The sequence below is a fragment of the Athene cunicularia genome (genome assembly GCF_003259725.1).
Source record: "Athene cunicularia isolate RWA chromosome 2 unlocalized genomic scaffold, athCun1 chr2_part2, whole genome shotgun sequence".
Lineage (NCBI taxonomy): Eukaryota > Metazoa > Chordata > Aves > Strigiformes > Strigidae > Athene > Athene cunicularia.
The window spans coordinates 1,910,083-1,922,265 of NW_020799096.1; the positions used below are offsets into that span (position 1 = coordinate 1,910,083).

The window sequence follows — 12,183 nt, forward strand, 5'->3', positions numbered from 1 at the left end:
CAAACAGAATAGCAAAACAATTTATCAGCAAAGGAGATCCTTTGCCTTTACTTAGAAAGCAGTTGTAATTTCACTCATTCACACCGTAATTTAAAAGCTTCCTATAGTTGTTTTAGCTAATTATTTTCCTAAAACCTTGGATATTTTTTGATATCCATAGAACATGGGTGTATAAAAGACCATGGTTTGAAATGCTGACATTTTATCATATAGGAACAAATCTTTTAGGATATCAGTATAAAGAAATATCTTCTCTAGTTCCAGATTATTGGGAACATCAGTGTTTCTTAATTGATGATGCAGGCTGCCAACATGATAGCCTAGTTGCTATTAGTTCTACTGGCATTTATAGGTAGACCGTGTGACAGTGTAAGTTCTGATACTCTGTAGGAAAAAAAGAGATGGTTATGCAGAGTAATGTAACAATCTATCCAACTGCTTAAGAAACTATTATTTTTATTCATTTAGTTTTGACATAGAAATACTATAGAAGAAACTGAATCTGCCACACAGGTGGTATCTTGCTATGACACAAGTAAGATGTTCTCTGATGTGTTGTTCTTTTACATAGTGATGGGTTTGGACATCGGTAAATGAGTGCTAAATCTTGATTCCTCACTGATGTCATCTAGCCCATCTCCAATTGAAAATAATTACTTCTAAAAAAAATTTACTTACTACTTTCCTCCCACACAATTTCACAAAGTTCCTATCTTGCTTCCAAATTTACTAACTTCCATCAAGATGAACTTTCAGATACATTTACACACTATAAATACAAAAATATGTGACATAAAAGCTTATATCAGGAAGTCAGTAATGTGGAGTTTAAAAATATTTATGTGATAAAGATGATGACTAACTCCTATTGGGATTCAGAACAGTGCTTAGGTGAACCTCATCTCTAAAGATCTAGGCACTTCCAAAAATGTTGTTCAATCCTTAGTATTTTTATAATGTATAATACATATCAAAGGAGTTAATATCTTGATCATAGTAATGATTTCCATCCTGCATCACATAAAATTCTTCCTTCCGAAATTGAACTGAAATTGCCACAGAATATCCATCTGCTGCAGTGCATCACAAAACCTAACCACAGAACAGGATCCACTTTGCTACATGTTAAAAGAATTCTTCAGCAGAGGAAGTTTTCCTCTTATATTTGCATTGATGCATTAAAAAAAAATCAATTCTGAACAGAGATTGCTACAAATTATTTACAATTTCTGAGGAAAAAATGGTAATACATCCTACTACTGTGGTCTTTTGTGAGAGATGACATGAGAATCAGAGTGAAAAATTCATGTCCCTAATTCTAGTCTTGTTTACAGATACATTTTAAAGCCTTGGAAATCAATAAAGTTGACTGAATTTTGTCAATTTCCCAAAGAGTAAAATTTTAGAGAGTGAAAACTTCAGTTTCTTTTACAGAGAAAATTATTGACTAACTACAGATATTAAGCATTGTTCATGTTCACCTACTCCAAATCTTTCTGTTTCATGAAATAAAATATTAGTTTATCTAGCATTATCCAGTAGAAAACATAACAGAGAGCCTAGCTCTTCATGAGGTGTTATACATCCTTCACTCACAACTTCATGTATTGTATCGATTGACACATTGATATAAGGCTATTTGGAAAGCTGTATTTCATTTTTATAAAAGGATTAATTACTGCTCTGTTATAGACTTCTTTGGTGACCACAAACAAGCCGAAGTTTCTCTGTGATTCATTTCTTCATCTTTGAACTGGGAATTTTAATGCTTTCATCTAAGCTTTATCTTAGACTATAACTCTTCAGGGCAAAGACTGCCTCTTAATGTGTGTATGTACAGTACAAAATATAATGGGGCCACTGCTAGGCAAGGCAGAAACATCAGCACCAACATTATCATAGTAACAATAATGATAATATTAATAGCACATTTTTACATGCAACTTGCATTGGTCACAGTAGTCTCTAGGTTGAATGAAACCTAGAATACTTTTTTTTTTTTTTTTTTTTTTTTTTTTTTTCCTGTTTTACTTAGGGAAATTTAAGTTTTGCTTGTGTGGAGCCACATACAGTGCCTGTCTTTTTCAATGCCACCAGTTACCTTGAGGTTCCTGGTCGTCCAAGCCAGGATCTATTTTCAGTCAGTTTCCTTTTCCGAACCTGGAACCCCAGTGGACTTCTTGTCTTCAGCCACTTTGCAGATGACCTGGGGAATGTTGAGATTGACATAAATGAGGGCAAAGTCAGCGTCCATATCAACGTCACCCAAGTGAAGAAGAACCGAATAGACATCTCATCAGGTAAGTGGGCTTTTTTTAATTAGTATAATTTTTGTTGGTGTTGTTTAAAAGCATCATGGACCTAAAAATTAAAGCAATTATTTTACAAAACTTAAAATTCAAATTGCAACTATATTAAATAATTTATTGTATGTTTCCAGTAAAATGGAGAAGAATATTGAAACAGCTGTTAGAAAAAAAAAGAAGACACAAATATTCTTATTCTGTCATGAAACTCGGGAAACCTATGACCCCTAATCTATGAGGTAGCATTGCTTCTTCTTTCCTTTCTTCCATCTATCTTGAACTCTTCTCTGCAAAAATATTTTGTTTCAAAATGGGAGGGTATTCCCTTCCTGAGAGTATCCTCATCATTAGGCTGCTCCTATTACTTCCAAATAATTAGGAAGCTCTCCTAAAAAAAAAAAATAAATAAAAAAAATCCATTTGTTTTAACCACAAGGCTGGCTCAAAAAATACTATGGCGTTTTCTAAGTATGCTGGAGAAGTACCAGAGCTTTCAATACTTCACTAAGGATGTTCTGAAAAATACTGGATAGAAGGTACAGGCTTAGATTTGTTCCTGGGATAAAGAGTGTATTTTGGTGCAAGTTGATCAGCCTTTTGAAAATATTTGATTACTTCTATTTTGATAAATTATACTTTCAGTCTAGATTCTTTATGGGCATTTCTGGATAAGCTGTAGCCGAGACGGTTTTAGCTACTTCATGTCAATTAACACTTTTCCTCAGCAAAGTCATGACCTAATCATGGGTTGGAAAATACAGGGTTGCTTATAGATAGATCTAACTCCACATAAAATAAACCCTAGTGATAATTTGAAATAGTATATATGGCAACCTAGTTTCTTAGACATGGAAAGGATGCCTTTTTTTTTCCTGAAATAACCATCGGTGGTTACTATTTTTTCTTAATTTCATGATGGAGTTTTCAGTCTTCATCAACAGGATCGATATACCGGTATAGGTCTGAATGAATGACAGTGGGTTTTATGTCTCCTATTTAATTTCTATTTGAAAATATGTTGTCTACATAGTCATATAAACTATGAGGAAATGTAAGAAAAGGAAAAAAAAAAAGCCTTTTAAAATGAGAAAACATACATTAAGAACGTAACATTTAATTTGGCAAGTGGACATTTTTGCAAGTTTTCTTTTTTCACCCTATTAATAAAATAGAGCTGAGCATGAAATTAGATTTATTATTTTAAAGATAGAACTGAATAAGATATGAATAATGACTAAAAATCAGAATTTACTTGTTTTATGAAATGAAAATATTATGAAAAATACATCCATGATTACAATTCTTTTTTTAGCACAAAAATAATCAATACCATAGATTGCAAGTTAGCATTTCATTGTTATATATATATATATATATATATAGGCACTCATTAAAGAATTAAGGAATGTTTTGGTAATACAGTAAGGTCTTGAAGAAGAATGTTTTGTTAAGGTGCTTGTGCATCATAATTAGGAAGCACATGGAATTATCACCCTCATTCTTTCTCCCTTAGCTCTGCCTACTACAAATCCCCGTTTGCAGAGAGAAGCGGCTGCCCATGTTACTTCTTCATGAGCTTCCTTGTGGCTTTTTGGTCCAAGGAAGATTTCAGTGCTGATTAGCCAAATATTACGAAAAATAAAAATTTCACCAATTTGCCACTAATTTTCCCCATGTATATCTTGATACGTAACCAATTTCAGATTCCATTACTTTTACATTCTGGTAAGTAAACACATGTGGAATTTACTTTTCTGCTTTCTCCAGACCTTCATGCACAAAAACAAAAATTCCCCAACTACTGTGTTGTAAAACCAGAGTACTGATATTCTGACTTTCTTCTGAAATATCCTGAACTGAATATTCTTCAGAGAAAATCTTTTCAGTTCATGTGATCAGTTTACATAATAGGCCAAGAATCACATATAGCCATTCAGTTTTATAGCCATGATGCTGTTCTTAATCTCCATACAATCCAAAATGTATATATTACAGTCTGAATGTCTCACAGAATTAGTAGTTTCTTTAGTTATTATAATATGTGCCATAATAAAAATACACTCATTGATTAATGTTCATTTTATGGACTTGTGATATTTGCATAGCTACCGTAGGAAAGCTTTGATTTATTTTAATATTTTGTTGCTACTTCTGTTGCAACAGGGATTTTGGTGCCTGTAAAATGAATTGTGGGTGTGAACATCAGAAAGCAAAATACGGCATCTGTCAGGGAAGGCTGCGGAAGGAATGGTGCTGTTGTACAGCAGATATCACAGCAATCTTCTTATTCCCATCTTGTGTGGGGAATTAACAGATGTCAGCATATAAACCTTCTAGGCTTATGTAGAAGTCAGAGTGTTCTGCCTTTGGCACAAAGATTTCTGGCTGTTGTGGCCCTATAGATATAAGATGCATGCTTTTTCACTGATTATTTTTAATGTGCCTGTCATCTATAATAGCCTGTTTTCCTTGGAGGAAGCTGTAGAGTCTTAGTCCTTATCCCACCTCTCATAATTTACTAACTTCCTTTCATTAGCAGCTTTTAAATGTCAGCTTTCCATGTTAACAGGGTACATCAGCAGTTCATTCTGGGGCATAACCTAACTCTGGCTGTAGAAATCATAGTTGAACTGACTGTCAGGAGTCATATAAGAGAACTGTGTGCTGATGCGCAGGTGGCAGTTTGTTCCTGTGCATCTCCACACTAAAGACTGGTGTGGAACCGAGTTCTGGTTTGTCTGTTTTTCAGTGTCATAATATTCCTTATACACCTTAAAACTGCACGCAATGAACCAGGGAGATCTAACTTAGCATGAATGGACCAGATCAACAGGAAAGTCTAGCCTTCCAGTGTATCCAATATAGTTAAATTCCCACCTTTCTCACTGGTAGCTGGATGCTGCAAGCCTCCTTCTTGAACTACTTTATGAAGTGTTTTGTGATGCCTGGGACGGTATCTTGGTTTGAGCCCAGAGGGCAGCTGAGCACCACTGAGCACCACGAAGCCACTCACTCACCCCTTCCCCCTTGGGAACAGGAAGGAGATAATGAAGTAAAAAGTCTCAGGAATCCAGATAAGGACAGGGAGGAATGACTCACCCATTATGGTCATAGGCAAAAGATTGATTCATTAAGGGAAGAAAAAGAATATCAACATAATTCAAACACTAACAGCAGCACTTAACAGACAGAGTAAGACAGAGAGAAGCACTACCACATCTTAAAAACGCTTTCCCTCCACCCCTCCCTTCTTCCCTGGCTCAGCCTTGCTCCTGATTTCTCTACCTCCTCCCCACCAGCAGTGCAGGGGGGAAGGGGATCAGTCATTACTCCTTCCTCCTTAGGGTGAGGACTTCTCATACTCTTCCCCTGCTCCAGTGTGGTTTCAGTGTGATACATCATCCCAGCGGTGCAGCCATTGTCAATAACTGGCTCGGCTTTGGCCAGAGGCGGATCCAACTTGGAGCCAGGGGGATTTTGAGAAGCTTCTCACAGGGGCCACCAGTGTAGCCCCCTCCCCTGATGCCAACAACCCCCACCACACACAAACCCAGCACAGGCATCAGACAGTATATGAAAGAGATTTTCTTGTCGACTTGACAGAACTTTCATACCTAATTAATTTGAGCATTTTGTTTGAGGAGAGAAAGGCAACTGCAGTTGTAAATATTTTGATGACACTTTACAAATAGAAAAATGAAATCATGCATGGAGGGTACAGTTAAAGGAGTTGCACTTCTACTCCCATGGAGCTGCGTTTACTACTTACCTATAGAGTCAGTAAAGTGGATAGTTTACAGGACATCTTAAAAAGTTTTGTAGACAGCTGTAAGGTTTAGAGGCCAGAACATCAAATAATCAGCAAGCAGAATCAATTGACTGTTAAGAAGAGTGACAGCTACTACTAATCTGAGAAATCAGAAATAGGTTTATACTTTATTTTTTATTCTAATTATTCTAATTTTCTATTTTATATAGTGAATGAAGGGATAGAATACTCTAAGGTGGTCAAATAGAAAGCATGAGTGCATAAAGTTTAACTTCTGTGTAAATACAGTGACTCTGAGAGGTTTACATAGCATGCTGTGGCAAAACATTTGGATTAATAGTAGGAAATTCATAGGTACCATGAAGTAGATGTTGCTTTGCATTTAAAATCACAGAAACTGAGAGTTGCCATCAGGCAGCTCTTAACAGTTTTCTTTGTCTCTCAGAGATCCTTCCCTGCTTTCATCAGTTGTCTGTTCTGGTTTTGTCAGGGATAATTTTTTCAGTGTTAGCAGATCACAGCAAGAGCTCTAAGGTCTTATTTAATGTTATCCTTTTGCCTTCCAAAAGGCACTTAACAATTACTTCATTTATTTAACTGCATGTCCTGCCACTGGAGATTTCACTAAGTTTAATTTTTCTTGATCTTGTCTACGTTTCTTAATCAATCTTCTTCATCTTTATTGGAAAGATAAGTCATCCCAGTACTTTATTCTTGGAATATTTTTTAATTTTTTAAAAATTATTAAAATGGTTTTGTATATCTGAAGCTTCTTCACTCATTGTTTGGAGTTCAAAATTATCTTCAGCCTAGGTATGAGACATTCCTACTGTCTGTCATGCCTTAATTCCCTCTTTCATTCTCTTGTTGCTACTACTTTTAAAAAATCGCAGGTAGTTGATTTACCATTAGCAGTTCCTGGATAACTTTCTCTAGATCACTTCTTGTTTTGCAAAAAATGCATGTTATTTTCTTCTTTATTGATGTTAGATACCTTTTATCTTGCTGCTTCTTTCATCCCTTGAGTCACGTTCAAACCTCTGCCTCATCTATGTACATCTGATTAAAGCATTTAAATGTATCTGTATTATGAAAATTTCCTATGTCTTTTTTTATGTGCTGAAAAGAATCACAGATTATTACATATTTTGTAGTCTAGTATGTATGATTTTTGCATTACTAGTAAAAGACTGACTTTGTGCTGACCTGGCAAAGCAGAATCTCAGGTTTTACTTGACCTGGCTGTAGCTTGTTTAACAGCGGCCAAATGACTATTCCCTGTTCTGTTCTGGGCTTCAGCTTGGCGAATGGTAGAGGCAATAAAGAGCTGGTAAAAAATAGTAATACATTTTTTACTATATCAGTACGGTGTACACTCTTTTGCCCATAACACAATTTTGAATGTAATAGAATATTTTACCTTAATATGCAGTTTAGTTTTCTGTGTGTAGTACATATGAAAAGGGCAAAGATGATTAGTCCTTGTGGTTATACTTATTGCCTGATTTTGCTTACTGAGCAGACTTTTTTCCTTTTTTGTGATCTTGCCAGTTGTTCCTTCAAAACAGGTCTCTAAACAATAAAAAAAATTTCTTCCCTTCCCTGCCCAGCATTCTGTTAAGTGTTCAGTAAGCACTGTTTAGCTGTGAACAGAACAGCAAAACTGTTGTACAAAGTCAATGCCTTGATTTTTCTTTTTCTTGTGTTAATCTTGTTTAGACATTACCACCATTTGATTGATGAGAGCTATATTAATAAACTTCCTGTTAGTAAGAGGAAAATCAGGCCCATTGAGAGCTGAAATAAAGATTTAATTAGGAGAAATAAGCTACTGACTGTGCAGATTTATACAGGTGAAATACTTAAATCTAGTATATAAATCAAGAGTTAAACATCCTATTGACTTTTTCTCTGCAGAGTATACTGTGATTAATATCTTCACAATTGTGTATGTCCCAGCATAGGGATTAATAATACGAAAGAATCTCAGAAAACAGTCAAGAGATTTATCTTTACTGTTTCATATAGTTTAGGACTAAATTCTGCTTTTGGCATCATGGGATTCAGGCAAACTTCCTGGAAATTGCTGAGTTTACCCAAGGGATTGATGGAAGCAATGTGAGGCTGAGAAGACGGAAGAAAGAAGTGTTCCATTTTCTTTAAAAACTTTTTAAAAGCAGATTCCCAATGTACTTTAGCATACCAAAGGATTCTGATATTCTGCTATAGATTTAAAAGCCATTTAATTTTAGTATATGCTACCTGTTTACCTTAAGAACGTACTCAAAATTTGTGATCTTGCAATAAATTGATGAAGTTGTATTTATTTATAAACTTTAACAAGCCAGTGTTTTGTTTCTTGAGCACAGAAGAAATCAACAACTAGAAAATGCCAGAAAAAAAAAGTTTTAAAAGTTTTCCCAAAGTCACATACAATTGCTGTTCAGGATTCAGCTACAGGCCATGTCCCAGTTGTCTCCTTTTCTTCCACTTAGTTATATCTACCTGCTTCAGCAACTTAACCCAAATTCCTTCTTAATAAAACCAAACTTCTCTGAAGCTTTCAACATGGTAATGCATTAACAAACATGAAGAGTGTTGCTTTGCTCAAAGAAACAATAGTAACATGCAAAGTAACACTCCTGAGGAACCATCTTATGGCTTTCCAATGTTTTTAACAGCAAATCCCAAATCCCTGTTTCAATATAGAAAAGAACTTCTCTGCCTCTTGAGAAAAGGTGAAGTTCTCAAGGTGGCAGATTCTTAAATAATCTCTTGATTTATCCTCTGTTTACTTTCTTACCTGTTATCTTTTCATAGACAGCTCTGACCTTTCATATCTAAACACTCTCAGCTCAACTTAAATACTAGGGGCTCCATGAAGATCCCTTGGATTTTACTCCATAGTACAAATGATAAGTCACTGAAGAAGGACATCATCTCCTTTGACATGTAATAGAACACAGAAGTTTTCAGAGTGTCCAAAACCTTCTGCCATTAAATTGAATTAATCTGCCTGGAGCTCCTTTTTTTCCTTTTCCAACTTTCATAGTTAACATCTTGTTCTGTATATTAGCTGCTCCTCAAGGCTGTCTTCAGTTTCTCCTGTCAACCATAAACTTATTAAAACTTGGGATATGAATATCTTTTTGTCATATTTATCTGTATTAAATAAATCAGACTTCTCCCCATGGAATCTCTCTGGGAAGCTTTCCACCCTTCTGTCTTTCTGCTAGATCTCAAGTTATCTGAATTGCAGTTCATTTATATTTTAGGTCTTGGGTTAAGATAACATCCTTCAGGTAATAAAATGTCTCTGTCTGACAGATCTAAAGTGGTGCTCTTCCAGTGACAATTCCCAGGGGCGTTTTACATGGGAATTGAGAAGTATTTTTGCCTCTGTTGCTAAATGAAGGTTTAAATAGGGAATGTGTATACACAGAGCAAAAGTGAGCTTCTGGTGGGAAGATAACATTTCCCACCAGGTCTTTTCCATATTACTGATACTGGTTTATATATTGGATGTTAGTAAGTGGAGGCAGATACCCGTGAGGCACTTGTCAGCATGATCAAGATGAAAGACACAAATTCTATCCACAAAACACAGCATGATGACAGCATCAGAAGAGTCTGAACATTGGAGAATTATTTGCTTCCCAGATAGCCAGTTTTGTTTCTGTTTCTCTCTGTATGTTTATTTTTGGCCAATGTCTTTAATCAGTGAACGCAGCTATGTGAATAGGTATTTGTGGTTTTGAATTGCATGAAACTAAGAAACAGACATGCCTGTAGTAGCTATTAGTCTTTCTTCTACATATTTTTCTTGTAGTCTGGTTTTACATCACAGTACAGAAGACTCTTAAGCCGGTCAGCGCAAGAAATAGAGTTCTTGATTGCAGAGTTTTTCTTCTAAGAAAACTGATGAGTTTAGTTCAGGTTTTTGTGAATTCTGCTTCGTCAGTCACTGATTTTCACCGGAGAGTTGCCTACCAAGTACAAACTATACATTCTAAAGCACAGATAGTACCATTTTCAGATACTTCACTGGGAGTAATGTCACTGTTGATTGAACAGGGACCTTGCAAGCATGGAGGAACCTAAGAATCAAGAAAGGAGGCTGTTCTTGACAGGATTCCTAGATTTATACAGGAGGCTAAGTTCAGTTTACTTGTTTTAGCCTCATTTCCTCTGGGCTGTAGAACAGAGTTAGAAGGGACCTTTGTATTTCATTCTCTATTTTAGCACTGAAAGATAAAATAAGGCTTTTTACAACTACTATTTAAGCAGTCACTGTGTTGAACTGAACTTCATTCAGGAATAAGATGTAATAGTCAACAGTTAAACAGTAATTTCAGTTTACTACTGGAAAGCATGTAAATTATGTGAGTGGAGCTGGACAGAACTAGTTCGAAATTTAGCCTTTTAATTCTTCTTTACTTCACTAAGTTTGACAGGAAACAGAATCAATTTTAGTTGCTTTCCATTTTGCCTTTGCTTACTCCATCCACGTCAGTTATTGCCAGTCTGTTTCTAGTCAAGTCAGTGAAAATTTTGCTTTGGACTTTGATGGATGAAAGATAAGCCCCTTAGCACTGCAGAGGTTCACAATATTTTGCAGTTTGCTAAAGAACATAGGTTTTTACTTACATGGGTCCTCTGTCTGTGTATTTTTGTTGAATACAGAATAGCATGAAGAGTCATCTTTCTAAAGATTGGTTCAGCAAGCCAAGGATGCTTAGTTAAATCTAACATTACTTCTTAGATCACTAAGAATGTAATGTTGGAAAAGGCAAAATATACTTCTGTTTGTTTTTTAAAGTATTTCAGGACTTACATGTGCTGATTGAGTTGAATGTGTTTTTTTCTATTCTTATTTTCCTTATAGATTAGTAATGAAGAAATAAACAAAAGGATACAATAGAGACAGGAGCTGTAGTTACATTTGTTGTGTTTATGCACATCCTGACAGCATATCCCCAGGAAACCATTGAGTATTCATATATTATAAAGGGAGATGAAGAAAACGGTTTTTAAGATCTGAAAGACTGGATATCAGAAGTATTATGATCTTTCCCCAATTTACTAGTTTGCCATCTCTGTCTCCTCTTCTGTAAAGGTGGCTCTTTGACAAAGCCTGTTTCCAGGACTCACACATGTATGAACACAGCCATAGATAGTAGTAACGTGATGGTAATCTCACAATAATGTCAGCCAATTCTTTCAGCACTGGCATGAACGCCATCCAGCACCATTGGCTTAAACTTCCTAATTCTGTAAAAGCCCATTTTTCTGTTAATGACGGTATGGGATGGTTCCTGTAAACCTTTCTGTAGATGTTAGTGTTACTTGAAAAATGTTGGACTTCATGTTATGTTAGTTTTTTAGTTCACCTTGTAGCAGATCTAATTTTTACTGGAAACTAGTGAGAAAAAGTAGGAAAACTGAAGTCTCTTTGTTACTTCACTTCTTTTTCAGAGAGAAATAGTTGGCTAAGCACATCTTGTGATAACCCTCATATGATTAATCAGCTATAATAACTTAAAACGTATACTTTTACTGCCTTTTTAGTTTGGTAGTTATGATATTTTCTAAATGGCTATGAGTAAGAGTAGTAGTAGAGAGTAAAAAGAATGCACTCACTTTTTATTTGATAGCGTAAGTGATAGCCGCTGTATGTATGTACGCATGTATACCATTGTGCATATAGCCATATATCAGTCAGAGAGTTTACTCAGCTAATTTGCCAGCTATGACATGCAGGAAGTTCACAGAACATCAGCATTTGGGAAAATAATAAAACTGTTTAAATGGATTCAGGAGACCCAGGGCAGAGAGCAGGTGAGTCTACGCTCTCAGATCACTCCCTGTTTCATCTCAAGGTCTTGCTGCTCTGACGTCCCTTCTGGAAACTGTATCACTCCTAGAATATCATCTTTTGATAGGATCAATAGTTCACCCATCATGAGCACTGAGATCCAGGAATAGTTCAGTGGCCACACTGCTCTGGAGCCTGTTACAATAGACAGTATGGACAAAACATCAGCTCTTACTCTGTCAGCCTGCATTGTCCTCCAACATTTTTCTACCACACACACACCCCCCCCCCCC

General features: G+C 35.8%; 1 protein-coding gene across 2 annotated transcripts in view; it reads left to right on the plus strand.

Moving 5' to 3' along the window:
• Positions 1-12,183, plus strand: part of CNTNAP2 (contactin associated protein like 2) — a 1,177,736-nt gene that overhangs the window by 573,763 nt on the left and 591,790 nt on the right. For both annotated transcript variants that reach the window (XM_026844012.1, XM_026844013.1), the window contains exon 8: positions 2,036-2,300. In XM_026844012.1, the coding sequence (XP_026699813.1) occupies positions 2,036-2,300 (265 nt within the window). The remainder of the gene's footprint in view (positions 1-2,035; positions 2,301-12,183) is intronic.